Consider the following 22,571-nt stretch of genomic DNA (forward strand, 5'->3'; position numbering starts at 1 on the left):
GCGAGCAAAATCTACTCGTAGTTACTACATAATTTTTTAATTAAAATTTTGATAATTTATTGTGATAATTGACACAACATTGCAACACCTCGCATGATCCAGTGTGATGGAGGCGCATGTGTAGTGAGATCCATTGCAATGACGTAATTTGTCGAATGTCCAGTAGTAGAAAGAACCCTCTTCTCTCGGAAGTTTTGTACACTGGGCATTTATAGGTTTTCCGATGAACTAAATCCGTTCGACGCAATGGCAACAACCAAAGCTGCAAAGAAAACCTCAGTACAAAGCAAAAAACCTTCAACCTAGGAATCTGATACTTACATATGGTACAATATCATACAAAACTTTCGGTAAACTTTCATCCAAAGCCATAGTTTGTTTATTCCACCTTGCACCATCCAGGAATAAACCATACACATAAACACCGTCATCAGGTGCTTTTGTCAGAACCTCTTCTCTCTTCACAGTAAAATCAAACGCTAGCAAATCAATCGGGATGGTGTATTTTCTTGCGAAATTTTGCTGAGCACCCGTGAGGAAAGCCTGAGTAAAGAAAAAGCCTGAAAGCCAAAAAGTTTGTGGTGGGCCCTTTTCGAACCACTTTTGCAAAAATGCCAGACGCGCCAATAAATCATTAACATAACTTCCCAGTGGTTTCAATGATGGGTAACTGACCGTGGCCCACATTTGTGGAATTTTTCCAATGAGAATACTCTTCATTACTTCTTCCAATTCTTCAGACATAACAATTTGTCCTTGAAAACAAAAAAACAAGTTTTAATTTTATTTTCATAAAATTATTTTGAAGACACCTTTAATGGCTTTCTGGAGGTTTTTAAGACTGACGCGAACAACGCTGATCAACCGATTAAACCTCCCCATTTCTTGGACTAAAACAGTATTCATGCTTTGGGAATACGAAGTTGGGTAGAGGCGCATGGCTTCCTCGCGATCGAATACATCCGGGATGCGTTCTAGAATATCGCTTGCAACTTCCGTCACTAATTCATCCGATGATTTTTCTGCACCGCCAGAACCAGTAGCGTCCTTTTGAAGAAACTCATTAATTTATATCTGGATTGATCAAATATTTAAACTTACTCGTAATTGTACTAAATCCTACATGATAGCAATAAATAGCAATAGAATTATTCAATTTATATTAAATTTTGACGTTTATACTTACGATGCGGTCCTTTTTGAAAGCAATTGAGCAAATTTATTTTAATATGGCTTAAAGAAGTAATTTAAAGTACTTGCCTGAGTTTTTATCACGCTGTAACAAATTAAATCGCTTTCCTGTTGATCTTTCATTATATCTGCGTTTTCGTTCATTCCAAACACTTCCGGATGTGTAATATACGGCAAAGACTTTACGTAGTTCATGTATTCGGTGATTGTCTTCAGTGTAGGACAATAATAACGTCCTTTAAAAGCAAAATGATTTTAAAAATGTTTGAAATATAATAAACGCAATTACCAGTTGGATCGAATGGATATTTTGGATCCTTCATAAGTTTAGGTGTATAAAATTCGTTCAAAATAGTAATCAGACATCGCCGGTCCCAATCGTCTGTGACCCGTCCACCGTAATTACATTCGCCTGTGAGGTATCTCAATGCATCGTATTGGATATCCTAAAAATATTTCCGATTTGAGATTAAATCTACGGAAATGAATGTGAATAAAATCCCTCGAACCTGATATTCATCGAGGAACATCTGCAATTGCATGACGCTGATGCGCAAATCCGTCTCGTTAAACTCGTACGGTATGTTCCACCCGAGCGGGCCGAATTTCCGCCGTTCCTGAATGAGCGCATGGAAGAAGCACAGCGCAAACAGGAAGCGCTTGAACGGGATCGGCTTGTTGCACGCCGCGAACCACTCCGGATCCGAGATCGGATCGCTTAAATATGAACGCAGAATGTTGGCCCGTAAACCCTTGGGCGGTTCGTTGGTCATCTTCACGCCGTTCTGCAGTACCGCCACGGGGAAATGCTCCGCCGGATAGGATGTCAGCCAGAGGCGGAAGTCCGGATGGGTCTGTTCGGCCGAGAAGCTTTCGCAGATCTTCTCCAGTTGCGGCATGAAACTTTTTGCAAGGTGACAGTTTTGGAGCACTACCCACGTGCCGTTTTTGGTGCCTTCATCAATTAGCTTAAGAGCGATGGGTCCTTGTCCTTGCCCCAAAGACAAGGAGAAGAGTCGTGATGTCCCAAAACCTTGATCGTCAGCAAACTTCAACAAAAGTGCAGTTGGATCAGCACCCGGGTAAGCACAAAAATTAATGGGATACAACAGTGCGAATCCATGTATGCAGATCCAAGGTCAAAAGGAGGTGGTTCTATGTATAACTTGCCAAGGCGGTCTAAAATTTAAAAAAAAAGGTTTTTCTTAACTTTTTACCAAAGTTATTGTTAAAACATAACCTTCAACAAAATTTTGAATAGCTGGCACAATCTTATCATATCTGAAACATCTCAAAACACACAACTTCTGGAATTTCGTCAATGACTTCTCCCAATTTCCGGGTAATGGAATACTTTGTGGTTCTGGTGAGTCAAAAATTTTCCTCCATGCTGCTGAATTTTTGATAAAATGTTCTTTTAACCCCCTGAGAAACAAATATCAATATAACCCGAAAATTGCCTTTACATAACCTTACTTGAAAGCTTTATAATCTGTCAAACGACACAACTCATCCCAACTTTTTTGAACCAACCATTCCGTTGGATTCACATTAGGATTGTCTAAACCAACACCGCCAGTGAGCAAAAACATCCATTCGGTGACATCAACTTCATTCCTCGATTTCATCATATTAATCGCCAGCAGTAAAGAAAATAATAATTTATCTTTCTCGAATAGACTCCGACAAATGTTGCAGTATAGAGAATACGTGAAATGCTCTTCTAGTTTAACAAGTCTTTGTTTTACTTTTTCTTCTTTTGGCGTATTGTCAATCGCAGCTTTAAATAAATTTATAAACCAAACCAGAGAGTATTGATACATTGGATCAATGTTTCCTAAATCAGCGATTGTGAAAAATAAAATGGCGGAGTGTACAGCGATTGGCTTGTATTCCAAGCGAGCCACATCAATCAATTGTTCTGTCACTTCTGCTATTGCTTGTTTAGCAGCGATGTCATTCGATAGGACTTTAGAAGAACTTAAAATTTGCACTGCAAATTCGTCTTCTAATATATTTCCCTCTGAACTGCTCAAAACTTCGAGAATTTTATCTTCGATTTCTTTCAAAAGGCGTTTGTTATCAGCACTTTTCACAATCATCTGATTTTTCTCAGTTTCCAAGTCAGGACGCTCCTGGGCAACGACTATACCTAACAGTTGATCTTCCAAACCAACTGTAGTAATCATAAAATTAACTAAAGTGACTTTAACGGCTACTTCTGGTAAATAATGAGGATTGCGTAACTTGGTCGTAATGTAAAACTTGAATTTCGTGCTATATTCCACAACTGCATCTCCAAGTTTCAAACAAAGTGCACCACCTTGTTTGAAAGTTTGCTGGGCAAGCACAGGTTCCAATATGGCGTCTAATTCTTCACCGATATTCTCCAAAAGCACTGGTAAACCAAACTGTATAGCATTTTCAAGTGTTCGTGCATAATCGGTTTGATTGAGTCGAATTATAGCAAGATTATTGTGTTTCTCCATGTTTTTGATCCATTTATTCGCTTGTCCCTGGGGATCAATCATCAAAGCCCATCTTCGAGCATTTTTAATAATAATACCGTTATCTATACTGTAGGAATCTGTGGGTAAACCAAATATATTCCATTGTCGAATGAGAACAGGCTCACCGAGAACATTGGTCAATTGAAAGTCTTTAGAACAAATAATATGATACACATCGGTGAGTTTTGCAACCCATTCTTCAATAAGCATCTGTCTGAATTGTAAAGTGAATGCTCCCAGATAAGCCACTACTCCAGAACTAATCAGTACATCTCCTGTAAGGACAAAATATCTATCTCCAAGGGCTTTGGCAGTGCTCTCCCATCTGGATCTTTCTCCACCTAGGCCTCCAATTAATTCTTCAGCTCGTTGAAGTTTCAAGGCGCATAAGTTAGCGTCATCTGTGAGTAGTTGAAATTTGTTCTTTTCTCCTTCGAGGACCAACTCTAGAGCAGCAACCTTTTCACGTGCTTCTCTCAATAAACCACGTTTTACTTCTAAAGCGTCCATTGCTGTTTGATAGGCTGCTTCTGCAGCTGCCAAGGCAATCTTCTTAGGTGCAACTACTTTAGCAACTTTATCATACTTTGATATTGCAATAGTCCATTTACACAAACCTTCCGCGGCGGTAGAGGCTGTTTTAACTTTATCCGGGTCAAAATTTTCATCGGTCAGAATAGTTTTCTGAAGTTTATCCATAATCCTCGGTGGGATATTATCTTTATCATAAGTGATTAAACTTTCTAGGAATTTCATGTCTCCTAGAACTCTCTTAGATGGTCCCCAGAAGTCCTCCATTAATCCCATTCCAGATGGATTCGGAATTTTATCTGGTTTTATATCTTTCAATATACAAATTGCTTCCATAACCAATTTGATTCCTTTAGGTGGGTTCTTCATTGTTTTCACAATGGTGATATCAGCAGGGGTTAATGTATTAAGTGCAGCCATTGCAGCGTCCAGTATAGGTAAAGCTTCAGCGAGATTTGCGTCACACTCTTCTTTGATAGCACCTGCGGCTTTTGCTTGTTCATTAGCTAATTCCTCATCGATTTTCACATTTTTTTCTACTATAGCAGCTTCGGCAGATTCTGTTTCAACTTTTTTCATTGTTTTCGCTACTTTATCAGCTGCCTCTACTAATGCAGGTTGAAGAGCTTCCAAACTAGCTTGCATTACAGATACTTCAGAACCAGCATTGTCCAATTTTTGTATTCCTACTTCGTAACGGCTTTTCAATACCAATACTTCTCTGAAAAAATTTAAATTTTACTAACCAAAAGTTTTTCTCTTTTGGTAGAACTTACTCTCGTTTGATTGATAAAAACGTCTTGAAAGTGTTTATCAATTCCAGATATGAAGTTGGAGTAACATACACTTTCCTCATAAGACGTAGATAATAATCCATAGAGATTCTTTCTGTTGAAGTGTGAAAGAGTTGACACATTTCTATACAAGCAACGCGTTCATTTTCCGGTAAATCTACAACACCCAAAAATCTCGTTGCCACCGCTTTCAGGGCGTCTTCCGGCCACGGGTGGAACCAATCAATCGTACAACAATTGATAATCGCCGGGAATTTACGAATTCGGTTACGGAAACTGTCTCCAATTGGGGACATGCATAGTACTATATGTAATTGTTCGCGAACAATCTGTACAAAGAAATTGAACAAAGCCAATGGACTTCCGTCGGTTTGCAGGGATTTATCTCGCTGGCGATCAAGCTGACGCATTTTTTCACATAACTCCACACGTTCCTCCATTGTGAAAATATTTGGTATTTCACCAGAGTTTAAAAGATTACTCATATCTTCAAGGAATGATTCTTCTTTAATCTAAAACAAATACTTTACTAAATCAAACAAAAAAATCTTAATTAAAACCTGTGTGTCTGCAAATAAAAATATCCCGTGTAATTCCGTGCTGCTGACTCTTTTCAGAATAGTTTTAACATCTTCATGCCATTCGTAAGCACCGTATTGACGAGTAAGCTCAACTTGAAATAAGTCATACTCGTTTATATGCGCAGCCAATCGAGTTAACGATTGTCGACCAGAACCACCAACTCCTACTAATAAAGCATGGCTTCTGGGTTGATTTACAATACGACAGATTCTGGCTAAATGTTCAATCGCAAATCTAAACAAGACAAGATTCATTGGTTTCTTCGACATGCTATTGTATTCCGATAGATAGTTTTCGACAACGTCTGTTAAATCATCTAAATTGTCCACTTCAATGTAGTGTTCTGTTTCTGCAAGTGGATTGGAGAATGCGCAGTAGACCAAGTTTCTTAACTCAGATTCTCCGATCTAAATTTTTTAAAAACATTGAAATTATACATTAAATTGGCAAAATTTACATACATCTTTGTTCGCGGTTCGTAAATCCGAAAACATTGTATTCATTGATTCTTCCAGATGACTAGCAACAACCTGGTGCAACATCGTGACGATCCATGTTTGATCTTCTTGATCAACTAAACGATCGTAATAAACACGGAGTACTTCGTGTACCCATAAGCGTTTCATCGAAAGCGGGTCTTCATTGCTCGTAGGTGTACTGAGAAGAACACCCTGTATAACTCTAGAAAAATCTCGAAGATTGAATAGGTAATGAGACTTTCTAGGAGTTGGAAGTAGGTTTAGGCGACTCTGTTTGTACACTTCAAGGGTTGCGTTGACAATTTGTTCACCACATGCTTGAAAACTAGGCTCAAATCCCCTAAACAAACAATATCATGTGAATGATATGTTGAGAGTGTATTAGATATTATTATTTTAATATAGTTTTTGTTGAACACTTACAATTTCTCCAAATGCCAGAGCATGATATTTAGAAAGATGTGAGTCATTACGGAATCGTCAAATTCGTCGATGCAGATATGATTGAAGTGTCTTTGAAACCGAGGAGTGATTGCTTGACCAACTGGTGGACCCATTGCACAAATGAACTAGAAAATGTTTAAAAATTAAAAAGTCCTAATATTTTATGATTATTAGTATTATACTTGTATTTCTATCAGTTTCATTGGGATAACTTCTTTCCGATCATACCATATCCCATGATCAAACCACATTCTAAGCAATTCAATTGGTGGTTGCGCCCCATATGTCTCCTTCAACGGCATACTTACATCATCCACAAAAATAACGCATTGTTTACCTATCGGCGGACCAAACACTCCTTTTCTACGTTTGTCTAATTTACTCATGATGATATCCTGTGTTTGATTTGCTGATGTCTGTGCAGAGAAGTTGATCAATAGTGGCATAAACCTAGCCTTGTCACTTTTCTTCAACAAATAGTCTAAGACATACACTGATTTGCCAGTGCCTGTAGGTCCCACAATCATTGTGGATTTTTGGTGGGTAACCAACATTTTCAAAACGGCAATATTTCGTACAGTCTCCACTGTTGGAACTATTATTTGATTCACTGGTAAGTCTTTTGGAATAGGTGGTTCTAATTCTAATTCGTCTGTCCATCGGGTCCATATGCCTTTGTTTTCTTTTGTAAAACGATAGTCATAGACGGAATCCAGTGGTGGTAGCACAAATACATATGGTTTATCTGGTTTAGATACAGACATAGGCATCTCGAACAATGTGCATATTTCATCCGGGAAATCTTTTTCCAAGAGTGCTCTGAATATAATATTGAATTTACTGCGTGATGGTGTGTCTATTGTACCACCTATGCCCCAAATACAAGAGAAGAAGAATACTCCTTCTAATTGGGCACGCATTTCTAGATCACTTATAGTTTCCAGGTATTTTTCATCATGAAAATCGTCTAAGAATGTATCAAATAAATTCATGGTAGATCTCATTAAGTTGGCTTCCGAGGTTGGGGCCATTTCACGTATTCCAGGACCTTTCCGAACAAACCATAATAAAGGTGGTGCTATTCTGTAGAATAATCCTCGGATGACTGTTTTGTTAAATTCGGTAAAAACTTCAGGTAAGGTGTTTACCCAAGAGAGTAATAGTGGTTCCCAGCCTAAAGAAACAGGTTCTAAGTAGATCATCCCACAGCGGGATACAGTTGCCGGTGAGGCAACATCTAGATCCATTGGTTCAAATATTAAATTCATCGGTGGGGACATTTGAATGATTTCCCCAGACATTAAACACAGTTTTTTGTTGTCGTCTAAAACTGTGTTCATGTTTTCAATCCAAATGGCATCCACAGGTCCATCAAACAAGAGCCACTTTCTTTCTTCCGTTGGGTTCATTGCGTAAGCTCGAAAACTTACCGCCAGGACCCCGTCTGACCATTCATGGGACACCGCATCAAATTGTCCGTAGAGTTGTCCCATTGTTATAGCTTTTGGGTTCATTACTGTATACACAGCGTGGTGTTCATTCATTCCACCTCGTTCTTCAGCTAGACCTAGAGCTTCAGCGAGTACACGGTACGTGCTAGTCTTACCACCAAAGGGCATTCCTACCAACATCAAACCGTGCCGCACCACAATCATTTCATAAAGTTGTTGGACCTTCTCTAAGAAAAACGGAGTATTCTGAAGATTCATTGATTCGCATGTGTCTTCAACTGCTTGATTCAAAATTTTATAATCAGAAGGGGGAAGATCAACACCCGGGAATAAATCAGAGGTGATTCCTTGGAATAATGGAACGTCATGTACTAAAAACTTTGCCAAATTTACGTCTTTAATTGAACGCAGTACTAAAATATCTTCTTTTTCTTCCGGGTATCTAAGTTTTAAGGCTCCAGCTGCTCTAAGCACAGATTTAACAGCTCGCATTCCGTAATCATAATGACATTGTGATGATAACTGTTCAGAACAAAGACGATAAGTTGCAACAATTTTTACAGCTAATGGTTTGGCCGTTAGAAAACCATAAGAGTATAATTCAATCTCAGAAATAAGCGCATAATCGGGAACCATCATAGCCACAGATCTAAATAGTGCTTTCAAATTATCTGGAAGTTCGGATCTACCTGCATAACCTGGATTCATTGTGATAAACACTGCGCATGTTGGATCCAACTTCAATTCAGTACCTTCAAATAGTAAAGTTTTATTCCCTGAGTTTATACCACGTTGAATAGTTAGAATCTGTTGCGCAACTACAGAGAGCACTTCAAGGTCAATCCGATTGAACTCGTCAAAGCAAGACCAAGCACCACACGACGCTAAACCTTTGAAGAACTTCCCCAGTGCGATGTAATCCAAACCATCCGAACAGTTAAAGACCACGCATTGCTTTGCAACTGCTTTGGCTAAATCTTTAGTGGTTTCTGTTTTACCAGTTCCCGCAGGTCCTTCAGGAGCACCACCAAGGTGCAAGTGTAGTGCTCCAAACAACGTTCGATAACATCTATCAGTTAAGGGTGTGACTACTAATCTTAGGGTATTACCAAGATATTCATATCCATACATCAATGTAGAGTTGATCATCCTGGTAGCCATTTCGTTTTCCTCCCAGTAATATCTCAACTGACACAACCAATTAAAATCATTAACACTGACCACTTTTAAGGTGATTATCTCCGATAGAACATCCCTGGCATGAACATCCAACACAACCAAGGCACCCAGAGTAATCCTATTCTGGAGACTTAACTTTCCACGAACCAAATCAACAATTTTTGAAATTTGTTCGTTTGACTTCACCAGATAATTTTCCATAGCAGTTAAATCTTGTAAAATCGATTCAGTTACTTCAGAAGTCCAGTAGGTCATTGCTACCGCTTGCACACACTGCCCAGGCCAAAGCAAAACCCATTCATGTCGTTTTCTATTCGGATAACTCTCAATTGCACGTTGCGTCATTTTATGAACAGACTTCTTCATATCAGTTTCTAATTCAAGCAACCATTTCTCTACTTGTCCACGGGCTAGTGCGGTTTGAATAATATCTTCTAAATCAACTTCTTCCCCTTCGCTGGACTTCATTTGGGACACGTCATAGTCTTCATTGAATGATAACTTTGCAATACCTTCGAAACATTTCTTCAAATGGGGCTGTACCCTTGTGGGATCTTTAGTTTCAGACAAAATCTCCAATAGTTCATCATTGGACAAAAAGAAGAATCTCGGGAAGTACAAACGTTTCTTCTCCAAATAATCATTAAGACCTTTTTGAATATCATCCAAGTAACTGTTGCATTTCTTCAAACGATCGCACATATTCTCGATGTTGATTACTTCCATTACACGTGGGTTAGCGTGGACATTTTTCATTATATCACGCCAAATCTAAATGTTTCATAAGTTTTAATACTTTAATTGTATAAAAGTATTATTATTATTTTAAATACCTTGTCAACAGCGGCAAACTTTCGTCCTTCTTCAGGCATCTGTTGTTGAATATCAGGAGAGGAAAATATCGGTTCTAGATACATCCAAGTAGCTTGAACTTTCAGCCATTCATCTAATATTTCTTGTAAGGCATATAAATTAGTTTCCCATTCCCTTAAAATGATTAAAAATTCAATGTTTAAAAATTTTTTTTTTAAATTAAAAATAATGAAATTACGTACATTATTTCTTTTTCAAATGGTTTAATATAAGGCGAATTCTTCATTGTTTGAGTTTTTATGATGTGATCATCAAGAAGTACTTGTATTTCATCAACAGCGGAGATAATAAATGTTCCTGTATCTCTAAAATTAAATTAAAATTAATTCTTTGCTAATTTCAATTGAAATAACAAACTTGTAAATTAAAACTTGGAACTCCTGATCAGCCCACTCAGTGTACATCTTATTAAGTGTTTTTTCGAGATTATTTTCCTTTGTTGCCGCTTCCGAAATCGCTTCCAACTCAGCCAGAAACTCCTCAAGACAATAGTCCAGAATCTTATTGAGTGTGAGGCTCTCATCGACAACAATCGGAAAGCCGACTATCTCGCTGATCTTCGCCCAGTGCCGTGGCTTCAACCCTGGATTACCAAGCGTCTGTATGATGGGCATGTAATCCTTGAAGTCCTCGATGCGTTCGCGCACCGTTCCCGCCAGATCCTTCGTGGCCGGCCTGTCCGCAAACTGCTTCTCCAGCTTGTAGATGACACGAAAGAACTGCGACACCTCCGTGTCGATTTCCTCCGGCTCGAAGGAGCCGATCATCGAGTTCAGCCACAGGTCGCTCTTCTGGAGGAAATCGGTGGCGTTATCGTAGAGGGATTTGTACGGACGCAGCTTGTCGTGGATTATCTTTCGGTCGGGATACTGGGATTGATCCATTTTGAATGCCACTTCTTCGTCGTTAAACTGATCAATACGTTCCATAGCTGTGATCAATCTACGCATAAAATAATTAATCATTATTATATAAATGAAACAATGTTTGAATACTTTTCTAACCTGTTGTCTAAAAATATTGCTTTTTTTAAATATCTGGGTAATTCATCAATATTGCCATTGTATTGCAACTCGTCGACCATCTTGGAATACAACTCCAGATCCTCGATAAACTTTTGTATTCTGCCTGCAAGGCTTTCTTTATATTCCACCATTTTTAACTCAACTATTTCATGGCTGTCATCCAGAACTGATTGCATATCTAAATATCTACAAAAATATGTTTCTTTTAATTCCTGATCTTATATTCTTGTAATTTGAGTAAAACTTACTCTGAAATTGTTGTACAATTGTTCATTATCTCTCGATCCGATAACGGAAGGTAATCCGTTAAAAATAAAATATATTTCATGCAATCCCGCAATCTATCCTCCATTTCAGTGAGAATAAAGTCTTCTAAATCACACAGAAAGGAAATCAATTTCATTAATTCTGCAGTGTTTTCTGGAACAATTGAAGTTCTTCTTATAATTTCTATATACTCTTCATGCAATGCCTTGATTTCACCCTGATACTCATTAATCAATTTTCGTAAAAGCTTTAACTTAAGATCGGTTATTGTGGTGGTGATTCTTTTGATTAAAGGCGCGCGATGTACATCAAACATTCCCAATCGGACGGAATGCTCCAAAACAATGGGAACTTCATCAGCCCTTCCCTTTAAATACGCAATTTTATCGCAGTATTCTTCAAATTGGTGTTCTCCTTGCATAAAGTCCATAATATCTTCTTCCGCTTCACCATTGAAGAAGATTTTATATGGATTGAAGTCAGCCATGCGTTTTTCTGGAGCTATGCGTTGCTCGGCAATCAAATCACGAATGCGCTGCTTTTGGATTTTTATTACTTCACGGCCTGCATTCGGCTGAATAATAATTACAATTAGAATTTAAATCTGTACAAGAGGTGCGATTTTTACTTACGTGTAGTTTTTAACGCGTCCTTGATAATCCATATAGATTTTCGATTCTAAACATGGCAGACTACAGAATGATGCGTAGATTTCATCCAGATTATCAGCAATCGCACGTTGTATTTCATCGAAAGTTGGTTCAAACACTAATTCTTTGTTGGTCGCCATCAGAATCAATTGGAAGCCGATGTTTTTATACTAAAATATGCATAATAAATTATTGAATGAATGAATTTATTGTTTTCCACTCTGATTATATATTGTACTGCTAAACAAAAAAGAGTAACCTTGACATCTGTAATATAATCCATGAATTCTTGTATCGAAGCCCTAAACATCATTCCAACATGATGTTGCATAATAATATTGGTACAGGCATAAAAATGCGTGCGTTTTTTTACGTCGCCTGGATTAGGAAGGTATCTCTTCTGGTTACCCTCGAGAAAAATGCTGACCACCATTTTTAAGTAGTGTTTTGCCAGGAAATCTTTACCCTGTTTTATTAACTCGGATAAGTTTATAATAAAACTCGGCAATTGAAACGGTTTTTTCATACGTTCCATGATAATTGCCGTATAAACCATTCGATATTTTCTATAAATTATTGCGTTATATTTATATACCATAAAAATAAATTAATGAATTGTATTACTCAAAGTGCTTGTAGAATAGGTTCAGTAGTGCGTGAATGCAGGGATTAACAAGATACAAAGACTTTTGAACACTTGCTGACATCAAAATGAATCGCGACTTAGATGTGAGTGTCAACTCTTCGCATTCGATCCTTTCCTTGGTAAGAAGTCGACGTTCACTCGCGCTGGAGGCGAAGGGATCAGAAAGGACGAAATCGATGATACACGTCTTTATCGCTCTGGTATAATCGTCTTTCATGTCTTGAATGCAGTCGCCGAGGACGCTCCGCCATTTTTTTAAGTTGTACGGTACCAAATTTAACACTTTGTGTAGAATATTCTGTTGTAAAGGTGCTACGTGAATAGTATCGGATCCATAGCGAATAAAGTATGAATATCGGCGTGAATATTTGCTGTCGAATTCCTTGTATTCTTCCTCGGTCATTTCCGAAGTTATGTCGCCGAATGTGTTTAAAACGATTAATTTACGAACATTTTCATGTTCTCGGCGTAATTCGGAATATGAAACTATATATAAGTTATATTAATATTATTTTAAAATGAAGAAATGTATGAAAATTGCAAACCTTTTTTGTATTTTGTGAGTTTTGGTTTGGCTCGGATCAAAGCTCGATTTAAATGTGGTGGCATTGTAAAATTAGGTTCCAGTTTACTGGCATAGTCCTCAGGAATGCATACTCGTGGGACTTTTATTGTCGACGTGCTAGGATCTTCGATAACAAGATTCTGACCTCTTGCTATTATCGCCAACAACTTCTCTTTTTCTCGCTTTCGTTTTTCGTTCGTTATTCGAGACATTTTGATTTATAAACGTGTATAAACTTGTAAACACATCAAATAAAAATAACGATAAGTGTTATAGTGGAAATGATGTTTAAATTGTCAATAATTCAAACAATTTATATTTTTGAAGGAAAATAATTGCGATGTAAGTTTGGTTGCCTAAGGTAAATGTTCACATTGTATTATTCAATCATCTCATGCACTTTTGGTGGTTGGGTTAGAACACAAATTCACGGTTTTTCTTCAACTTTTTGTGAAAATAACACATAATTTAACTGTAACAACACTTCTATTTAACATTTAAGGATATAAATTAGTTACGCAAGGTAAGAGATTCTTGTAAATTGTTAAATTCACTTAGTTTCTTTGTGTTACAACAAATGTATTCTCTCAAACATTTTCTTCATGACTAAAGTTAGATAGATTGTTTAATCAATAGAAATCAAACAAAATTGTTTGTGTTTTCTGTTTAGATGCTAGCTGGGTGGATTTTGCGACGACAGTTTCACATTGCCAGTGGTTTATGGTCAACACAACCATCATCAGTTCTGGCTACTCTTCGAAAAAAGACTGGTTATACATTTGCAAACTGCAAGAAAGCTCTGGAAGTAAATAATAATGATGTTGTTAAGGTAAAATTTGCACAAAAATATAATAGTAAGAAACTCATTGATTTAAATTCTTCTTTGTTACCAAAAATATTAAATATTATTCTTTATCTAGAAAATAATGTGAATTTTATTTTGCAATAGGCTGAAGCATGGTTAAAAGAACAAGCCCAAAGCATGGGCTGGACAAAAGCGACAAAACTCCAAGGACGACAAACGACGCAGGGATTAATTGGCGTCTTAAGCAAAAATAATATTGCTGCAATGGTGGAACTCAACTGTGAGACTGACTTTGTTGCAAGAAATGAACACTTTCAAACTATGGTGGATACTGTAGCAAATGCCTGCTTACAAAAAGCAAGTGAACAAAATGTAGCTGGAAATTTAGTTCAGGTAAAAACAATTCATTCAATGAAGTGAAATAAATTAACAAGTTAATACTAATAATTAATAATTTCAGTTGCATTTGGATGCTGATGACTTGAAATCACTCAAGTTATCCGATGGTAAAACACTTGCGGACCATTTGGCACTGATGATCGGCACGGTTGGCGAGAACGCGTCACTGCGTCGCGCACTAATTTACAAATCCAACGACACACTGCACTTATCCTCTTATGCGCATCCTTCGGGCGTTGCAAAGAACGAAACTCAACTTGGAAAGTTTGGCGGACTCGTGGCTTTGACGAAAACACCAACACCGGAGGCCACAGAAGACCTAGGAAAGAAACTCTGCCAGCATATTGTTGGCATGCATCCAAACAAGCTGGGCACAGAAAACGACGAGCCTGCAAAAGACGTCGATGATGAGAAGTGTCTCATCTACCAGGAGTACTTGCTAGATGATAGCCTACTGGTCGGCGAAGTCCTCAAAGAGAACGGCGTTGAAATCGTAGAGTTTAAGCGGTTTGAGTGTGGTGAGGAACCAGCGAATTCACAAGCGTTAGATTCGGTTGAAACATGCCAGTAGAAAGAAAATTTATTATGTTATATGTTGTCAATTGTTTATAAATACTGGTAAATTAACATTATCGTATAGGGGCGTTGGACATACTCTTGGCACGAATCTTCCCGCCGCTTTTAGTCAGCAGGTAGTTTTCTTGCCATTGCGCCATACATTCCCCGTTAGTTTTAAGATCAACTTGTAGCTTCTCCCATACTTTTTTCTTCGGATTAAGAACTTCATCAGGTGTTCCGTCGAAGTTTTCAATGGAAATGCGTTCGCCAACAACAGCGCCCTCTGGCGGCAGGAGTGGTTCCACTTGTTTCGGATCATCACTGATTAAAAGTAAGTTTTTTTAGTAAATAGTTTGTGAATTAACCAAAATTACTCACGTAGATGCGCACAAGACCATGCCCTGTGATTCAACTCCACGCATCTTTGCTGCTTTCAGATTGCAGAGAACAACCACCATTCTGTTGTTCATTTCTTCAATTGGAACAAAATTAACTAAACCACTGACTATAGTCCTTGGTACAGCTTCGCCCAAATCAATTTTCTCCACGTACAAGGCGTCCGCATCTGGATGCTTACCAACCTCGACGATTTTACCAACTCTGATGTCTAATCTTGATGGAGTTATTTCTTCAATTGCACCTGCAGCAGCTCCACCTTCTAAAAAGTAATAATGATATAAATTTTCATGTATTGGGATTAATTTTATATTGACTTACTTTGTTTAGTTGGAGTTGGATAAGCCTTAGCTGCCAATGCCTTCAGTTTAGGATCCTGGAAGGTTTTCCTAATTGGTTCCAACAACCTATTGATGTAATTCTCAGTGGCAGTTTTCAAATCGCCCGGATGTACTTCTTCCGCCGCGAATGCTTTCTCTAAAGCATTGAATGTATCATACTTGGCGTCACCTCCGAACTCTTCCTTTCTGGGCACAACAAACATCTCATCCGGTTTGAATAGTGGGAAGATTACGTGCTTCACGAACGAGAGAATACCGTTATTTTCGATGTTTCCCGGCTCACAGAAAGCTTTTTTCAACTTTTTCTTCACATCAGCGGGGGAATCAAGTAGGTCTATCTTGCTCTCGTCTTCAGAGGAGGACATCTTTGCGCCGGTAAGACCTGGCACCATGGGGTTCATGAAATGCGCGCGTTTCTGATAACCTAATTGCGGAAGGTATTTCTCGGCGAACGTGAAGATTTTTCGTTGATCAATACCTCCAAACTGGGCGTCGACTTTTAAATATTCTTCATCCAGAGCTTGCAGACCTTTAAAGTTATACTATTGGAAGATTATTCATTTAGGCAAATTTGTTTTGTTAGTTTTTCCTCAGCTTACCTGGATATAGCAGTCCACTTAGAAGAGGATGTTCAACTTGTTTGACAACTTCAGCACCAGCTTTCTTTGCATCATGCTCAGTTATGACTGAACTCATTCTGTATACATCCAAAGTGTACTCTTTACTGAGTTGATATTCAGTCCCTTTGACAAATTTAAGCTTATCAATGGAGACTCCAATGGATTGTAGCATTGCCTTAATGGAATGCTCATAATATTGCACCCTAAGAGCTAACAACTCCCAAGGTGCCTTCATATTATCCAGATAAGCATGTAGGTCCGCAAAAAGAATGGTAACTTCGGCACCGGCTCGTAGAAAGTCCGCAATTTTGGACATTGGTACGAAATAGGCGACATGAGGCTTGCCTGTGGTCGCGGTGCCCCAGTAGATTTTCAAGTCGCGCTCTTTAAGAACGGTTTTGATTTTCTCTTCCCCGAGGACTTCCTGGAGGTTTCTCGCAAGGAGCTCGTATTTTTGATCCGGGGTTAAGTCAGAAGGCATTTTTATATTGGATTTTTCTGCAACCACACGTCATTAACAGATGTTAACTTTGAGTGAAGAGAATGTAAGGTTAGGAGGCGAAAGTGATGAAATACCTCACGGACGTTACGCCAGAGACCGCAACGATCGTTACGTCCACGACCGCAATTTGCTTTATCTTGCCTACTTTATTTTAAAGTAATTGTTTTAAGTGGGAGTCCTCGAAGTGTGTCAACAGAAGTGAGTATTTCAAACTATTTTTGGTTATTAGAATTAATTGTTGTTCTAAAAATTGAAAAAGATAAAACACAATTTTTTACTTAAATTATTTACGTGATTTGAATTACAATAGTAAACATGTTTCGCCTCAAGAGCATCGTCAATTTCTTATTCAGTGATTTTGCCCGTGAGTTGATCCAGTTCTATCGCATTTGACCAAACCGTACTGTTTCTTTTTGTTCCGTAAAGCTGTGGTAGAACATAGCAGGGTCGTCTTTGTATTTGAGTAATTTTATTATTTTCGATTAAATTTCTTTTTGCTTCAGATTAAAAAAAGACAGAGCAGTTTAATCATAGAAACTGCATTTCAACACCGTCAAGGGTCCGGAAGTGCCCTTAAATCGATCTCCAATTTTAACAATTTTGGTGGCTTTTGTAAAGTTATCGTGGAAACTAGTCTATATCTCGCGTTTGCCTGGCTCGATTTTAACTCTTTTTGCTTCAGATAAGAAATGAAGAACTGTTTAATTATAGAAACAGCATTTTGACACCGTCAAGGGTGCGGAAGTACCCTTAAATCGATCTCCAATTTCATTATGTTTGGTCAAATTTGTGCATTGCTATTAATGATTTCCATTTTGGCGCCGTAGAAATTTTGCCTAGTGCGTTAGTAGCACCATTCTGTGCATTCATACTTTAGATGTGCACGCGCGATGCTTGTATGTAAACAATTTTTGTTGCGTTCAGCAAACTTATCTCGCAATACTGATAGTCAGTTCTATTCCGGTCACCGAATAAAACGCGCGTATTCGTGGCGACTAGTCTTGTTTTTCACATCATAATAAAGTAAATAGACTGAGTAAAGTTAAGTATATATATATATATATATATACTCACCCTCTCGTACTACCTACCATTGTATTTCAAAGTAAATTGATTTACATTCGTTAAACAATTGATGACATATACAAGAATCGTGCGTGACCGGGGTTTTGCAAGTGTGATTGGACGCGGCTGTTTTTATCAGTCGTGGATTAATTTGCGGTTCATCTATGCGCGCCTGTGTCCGCCGGCACTCGGATAACTTTTCGCAACTAAGAATAACGTGGATTTATTATTAATTCCAGCAAAATGGATAACTTTGGTGCCCAGGCAAGTTTGTGAGTGCCCGAATGGAGTTTGCAATATCTATAACTGAAGTATTGGAGATGAGCGTATTTTAAGGCAAGTTTTTACTGCTTCCGAATTTACTAGCTGTCGAGATGGTAGAAAATGGTCTGTATCTTGTGATTCTCTGGCTCGATTTTTATTTTCATTTCTTCAGATAGCGGAGGAAGAGTTGCTTAATAAAATGGACTACATTTTGGTACCACCAAATATCGGGAAGCGCCCTTAAATTTATTTCCAATTTCAGCAATTTTGGTCATTTTTGAATAGTTCTGGTGGAAAATTGTCTTATCTTGCATTTCTCTGGCTCGATTTTTATTTTATTTTTTTCAGATAACAGAGGAAGAGTTGCTTAATTAAGTGGACTACATTTTAATACCACCAAATGTCGGGAAGTGCCCATAAATTGATCTCCAATTCCAGCAATTTTGATCATTTTTGAAAAATTGTGGTGGAAATTGGTCTGTATCTCGCGTTTTCTTTACACGATTTTAATTCTGTTTGCTTCAGGTGATAGAGAAAGAGTTCTTTAATGGTATGAACTGCATTCAGTTACACCCAAGGGTCGGGAAGTGCCCTAAAATGACCCTTAAACTTCAGCAATATTTGTCATTTTGAAAAGTGGCGATGGAAAATTGTCTGAATCTCGCGTATTCTTGACTCGATTTTAATTCTGTTTGCTTCAGATGAGTGAGAACGAGTTCTTTAATCGTATGAACTGCCTTTAGTCACTCTCCAGGCGCGGGAAGTTCGGGAGTTATTTAAGACTCCCGAACTTCAGAAAATTTTGTCATATTTGAGAAGTTCTGGTGGAAAATGGTCTGTATCTTGCGTTTATCTGGCTCGATTTTTATTTTCTTTTCTTCAGATGCGAGAGGAAGAGTTCTTTAATCGTATGAACAGCATTCTGTCACCCTCAAAGGTCGGGAAGTGCCCTTAAATCACTTTCGAACTTCAGCAACTATTGTCATTTTTGAAAAGTTGTGGTGGAAAATGGTCGGTATCTCTCGTTTCCTTGACTCGATTTTAATTCTGTTTGCTTCAGATGAGAGAAGAGGAGCTCTTTAATCGTATGAATTGCATTCACTCACCTTCAAGGGTCGGGAAGTGCTCTTAAATCACTCAAACTTCAGCAATTTTTGTCATTTTTGAAAAGTAGCGATGGAAAATAGTCTGTATCTCGCGTATCCGTGGCTCGATTTTAATTCTGTTTTTTCAGGTGAGAGAGAAAGAGTTCTTTAATCGAATGAAGGAAATTCAGTCACCCTCAATTGTCGGGAAATGCCCTTAAATCAGTCTCAAACTTCAGCAATTTTGGTCGTTTTTGAATATTTGTAGTGGAAACCGCCCTGTATCTCACGTTTTCCTGACTCGATTTTAATTATGTTTGCTTCAGATGAGAGAAGAAGGTTTCTTTAATCCTATGAACTACATTCAGTCACCCTCAATTGACGGGAAGTCAGCAATTTTGATCATTTTTGAAAAGTTGTGGTTGAAAAAGGTCTATATCTATATCCCGTTTCCTTGACTCGATTTTAATACATTTGAGTATCGGGAAGCACTTTAAAATTAATCTCCATTTATTTTGCCATTTACCAAATATTTTGTCCTGGTGATTAAAGATTTCCAGTGTGGCCCCGTTCAAATGTTTGCGAGTGCGCTAGTAATACCAACGCTGGCGCTGCTATGCATTCATAGTTTAGATATGTACGCGCGATGCTTGTATGTAAATAATTTTTTATCGCATGACACGAACGTATCGCGCAATACTGATAGTGTCCTCGTGTTGTCGCTGTTGGCTGTGTGCAGTTTGCTGCACACGCAGTTCTATTCTGGACATCGGGTGAGACGCGCTTGTTCATCACGACTAGTCCTGTTGTTTCAGATCATAATTAAGTACTTTGATTTATGTTTGTTAAGCAATTAACGGCATATACCGAAACGGTGGTGACCGGGGTTTTCCAAGCGTGATTGCATGCTGCTGTGTTTATCAATCGTGGCTTAATTCTCGGTTCACGTGTCCGTCGGCAATCAGTTATCGTTTCGCACATAAGAATAACTTGGATATATAATTATTTGTTTGTGTTTGTATGAATGGAGTTTGCAATATCTATAGGTGAAGTGTTGGAGATGCGCGTATTTTAAGGCAAGTTTTTACTACTCCCGAATTTGGTAGCTGTCGATATTTTTCTATTTAATAAAATGTATCTAATATTATTGTTGCCAATAAAACACAACGTAAAATTATAATCTCATGCATATTTCTTTGTGGTAACCTTTTTATCGTTTTCAGTATTGACGTCTTAAGTCATGTTTCACATATATCTTATTGCACGTGGAGCGAGTGAAACATAGCTATAGCTAAGGCTTGTGTTGTTGTTTTAAAAACTTGAATAAAGTAGAAACATAAATAGAAGAATCAAATATAAATGATAAAAACACTCGGTGGTCGAGTGGAGACGTGCACCTGCTGGCATGCTGGCAGACACGGATCGAATCTCAGGTATAAAAGGCATTTTTCTCAAATATAAAAATATCAGGTGTAATTTGGGTTGCATATATGAATTGCAACGAAATATAAGAGAAATTGAAATACAAGTGAAGGCAATATGAGAAGTAAGAAAGTAAGTGGTGGAGCAAGAGAGCAGAGAGCAGAGAGAAATAAGAGAAGAAGAAGAAGAGAAGTAGTAGTAGTAGAGAAGAGGAGATGATGGAAAGAAGAGAACAAGAGAGTATAGAGTAGAGAAGAAGAGGAGATAGAAGAAAGATCAACTGGGGAGGATCAGATTTTTAAATTTTTGGCCCGTGTCGTTAGATAGCTCACTGCTTCGATGCGTCCATTGCTCCCGGCCCATCCTACAGCTACGATGTCTCTACGCTTCATCCCAAGGATTCTCAGGCATATCAACAATTTTTATGGTGGGGATCACCCCAGAGAGAGGAACTCCTTATAAGGACAATCCTTATAAAGTCTTGGTCAAATATTTCTAAGTTTTAAGTCGCCTCAAGAGAGGTGACACTTAAAAATATTCTTACAAGTTCTGACCTGTAGCTGAAATGAACGAAGGAACACCCAAATCACACAGGATACCTGAACAATTTTTACAGTGGGGATCATCCCTGAGAGAGGGAACTCTTTTAGAGACCTGTACACGAAATGATAGAAGGGGTACACTCAAATTAAAGAAGCCTATATATCTTACTATTTCTTTATTAACAATAGAATACAAGTTTAGATTTTACCAGTCAACAAAATACATGTCGCCATATTAAAACAGGACTTGCGACCTGCTTAGCTGCGCATATATAAACAAGTACCACTTCGTACAGTTCTACCGGGATAAAGAAATTAGCAAATAGCTCAATTTCTACGTCATTGAAAATGGAAACAAATATACAGGCTGTTACAAAAGGAAAATTTAAAGTGCACACAAAAACATTCAAACCCTACAAATATCACTCGTTTTTCACCCTACGTATGGGAAACGAAATACAGAGTGTTACAAAAAAATTCGAAGTGCCAGAAGATAAATGCTAATAAGACTCAAAGCAAAATTTTCAGGGATGTGAAGGAAAACGGTTATACAGGGTGTCACAAACAGGAAATTCAAAAATTAGATGTTGAAGTTTGAGTTCGTCTACAAAATTCATTCTCTTCCAACTTAATATGTTTTCTGTTTGAGGGTAATATTTACCATGTAAAAGATTTATTTTCTTATTTCCAAGTAGTGGAGAAAAAGTACTCGAGCTAAGAGTCATAAATCTAGGTATAATTAAGGGCAGTCTAGACCGCTTAAAACCAAATATGACAAGATGTTTAGTCTACAACCAGAGCAACTCTGACATACAGAGTTGTATGCTGTTAGTTCGTTTCGAACTTTGATATCGATAAGACATACTTCCGAAAACTCTAATTTTGAATAAACGGCAATCGTTCACAATTAAACTTCGTAATTATTTAATAAAATCACCGGTACCTAAATCCATAATTCCAACATTAGAAAATTTAAAGTGCAAAAAGAAAGCCCTAAAACAACAACTAAAGCAAAATTTTCACACAAAGAAAAGCAAATATACAGGGTGTTCCAGAAGGAAAATCCCAAGTTTAAAACAAAGAACACTCAAAACTCACAAATATAGGCAATTTACTACGTACTGTAGGGAAAACGTATATACAGGATGTGCAGAATTTTTTAAAACTACAAATATGGTCAATATCATAACGAGGGAAATTTATAACAAAACAACTAGGTTTTAATATGAATTCAAAAATTTTACTCGAAAATCATTAGAAAAGTTGAGTGAAAAGGTGCTACAAGAATAAATAATAATATATTATAATAATAATCATATATTTGATGATAGCTTCAACTGCATAAGGTAATCGACGGAAGAAGCATCATCGTAAATTGATACTAC

At 37.8% G+C, this 22,571-nt stretch overlaps 3 protein-coding genes and 1 long non-coding RNA gene across 5 annotated transcripts; 2 read left to right on the plus strand and 2 right to left on the minus strand.

Moving 5' to 3' along the window:
* Window positions 1-29: 29 nt before the first annotated feature.
* LOC135795273 (dynein axonemal heavy chain 7-like) lies at window positions 30-13,585 on the minus strand. Its single transcript, XM_065306898.1, is given in 23 exon segments — window positions 30-175; window positions 178-262; window positions 322-755; window positions 813-1,047; window positions 1,261-1,427; window positions 1,481-1,637; window positions 1,701-2,275; window positions 2,278-2,370; window positions 2,432-2,616; window positions 2,668-4,953; window positions 5,009-5,538; window positions 5,587-6,015; window positions 6,070-6,427; window positions 6,511-6,656; window positions 6,714-9,932; window positions 9,995-10,148; window positions 10,217-10,339; window positions 10,392-10,976; window positions 11,039-11,245; window positions 11,308-12,146; window positions 12,236-12,542; window positions 12,601-13,108; window positions 13,168-13,585. Coding segments are annotated over 23 exon segments (11,973 nt in total). The 5' UTR covers window positions 13,400-13,585; the 3' UTR covers window positions 30-56.
* mEFTs (elongation factor Ts, mitochondrial) lies at window positions 13,568-15,028 on the plus strand. The gene is made up of 4 exons (XM_065306900.1): window positions 13,568-13,710; window positions 13,858-14,016; window positions 14,137-14,385; window positions 14,453-15,028. The coding sequence occupies exons 2-4, from the start codon at window positions 13,858-13,860 to the stop codon at window positions 14,960-14,962; spliced, it is 918 nt and encodes a 305-aa protein (XP_065162972.1). The 5' UTR covers window positions 13,568-13,710; the 3' UTR covers window positions 14,963-15,028.
* TyrRS (Tyrosyl-tRNA synthetase) lies at window positions 14,941-16,892 on the minus strand. Its single transcript, XM_065306899.1, has 4 exons — window positions 16,286-16,892; window positions 15,667-16,215; window positions 15,328-15,607; window positions 14,941-15,270 (listed from the first exon to the last, which is right to left on the minus strand). The coding sequence occupies exons 1-4, from the start codon at window positions 16,785-16,787 to the stop codon at window positions 15,021-15,023; spliced, it is 1,581 nt and encodes a 526-aa protein (XP_065162971.1). The 5' UTR covers window positions 16,788-16,892; the 3' UTR covers window positions 14,941-15,020.
* A 1,272-nt stretch (window positions 16,893-18,164) lies between these two features.
* LOC135795700 (uncharacterized) lies at window positions 18,165-19,710 on the plus strand. Of its 2 annotated transcripts, XR_010549121.1 has the most exons (4): window positions 18,165-18,971; window positions 19,021-19,148; window positions 19,198-19,323; window positions 19,372-19,710. It is a non-coding gene; the product is annotated as an uncharacterized lncRNA (long non-coding RNA). The 2 variants fall into 2 exon arrangements; XR_010549120.1 differs by having other exon boundaries at window positions 19,198-19,710.
* Window positions 19,711-22,571: the final 2,861 nt, after the last annotated feature.

This window comes from Atheta coriaria, unplaced genomic scaffold, assembly GCF_025399875.1.
Source record: "Atheta coriaria isolate IRGN ID8LTWV9N9 unplaced genomic scaffold, Caltech_Dcor_3.1 hic_scaffold_7_pilon, whole genome shotgun sequence".
NCBI lineage: Eukaryota > Metazoa > Arthropoda > Insecta > Coleoptera > Staphylinidae > Dalotia > Dalotia coriaria.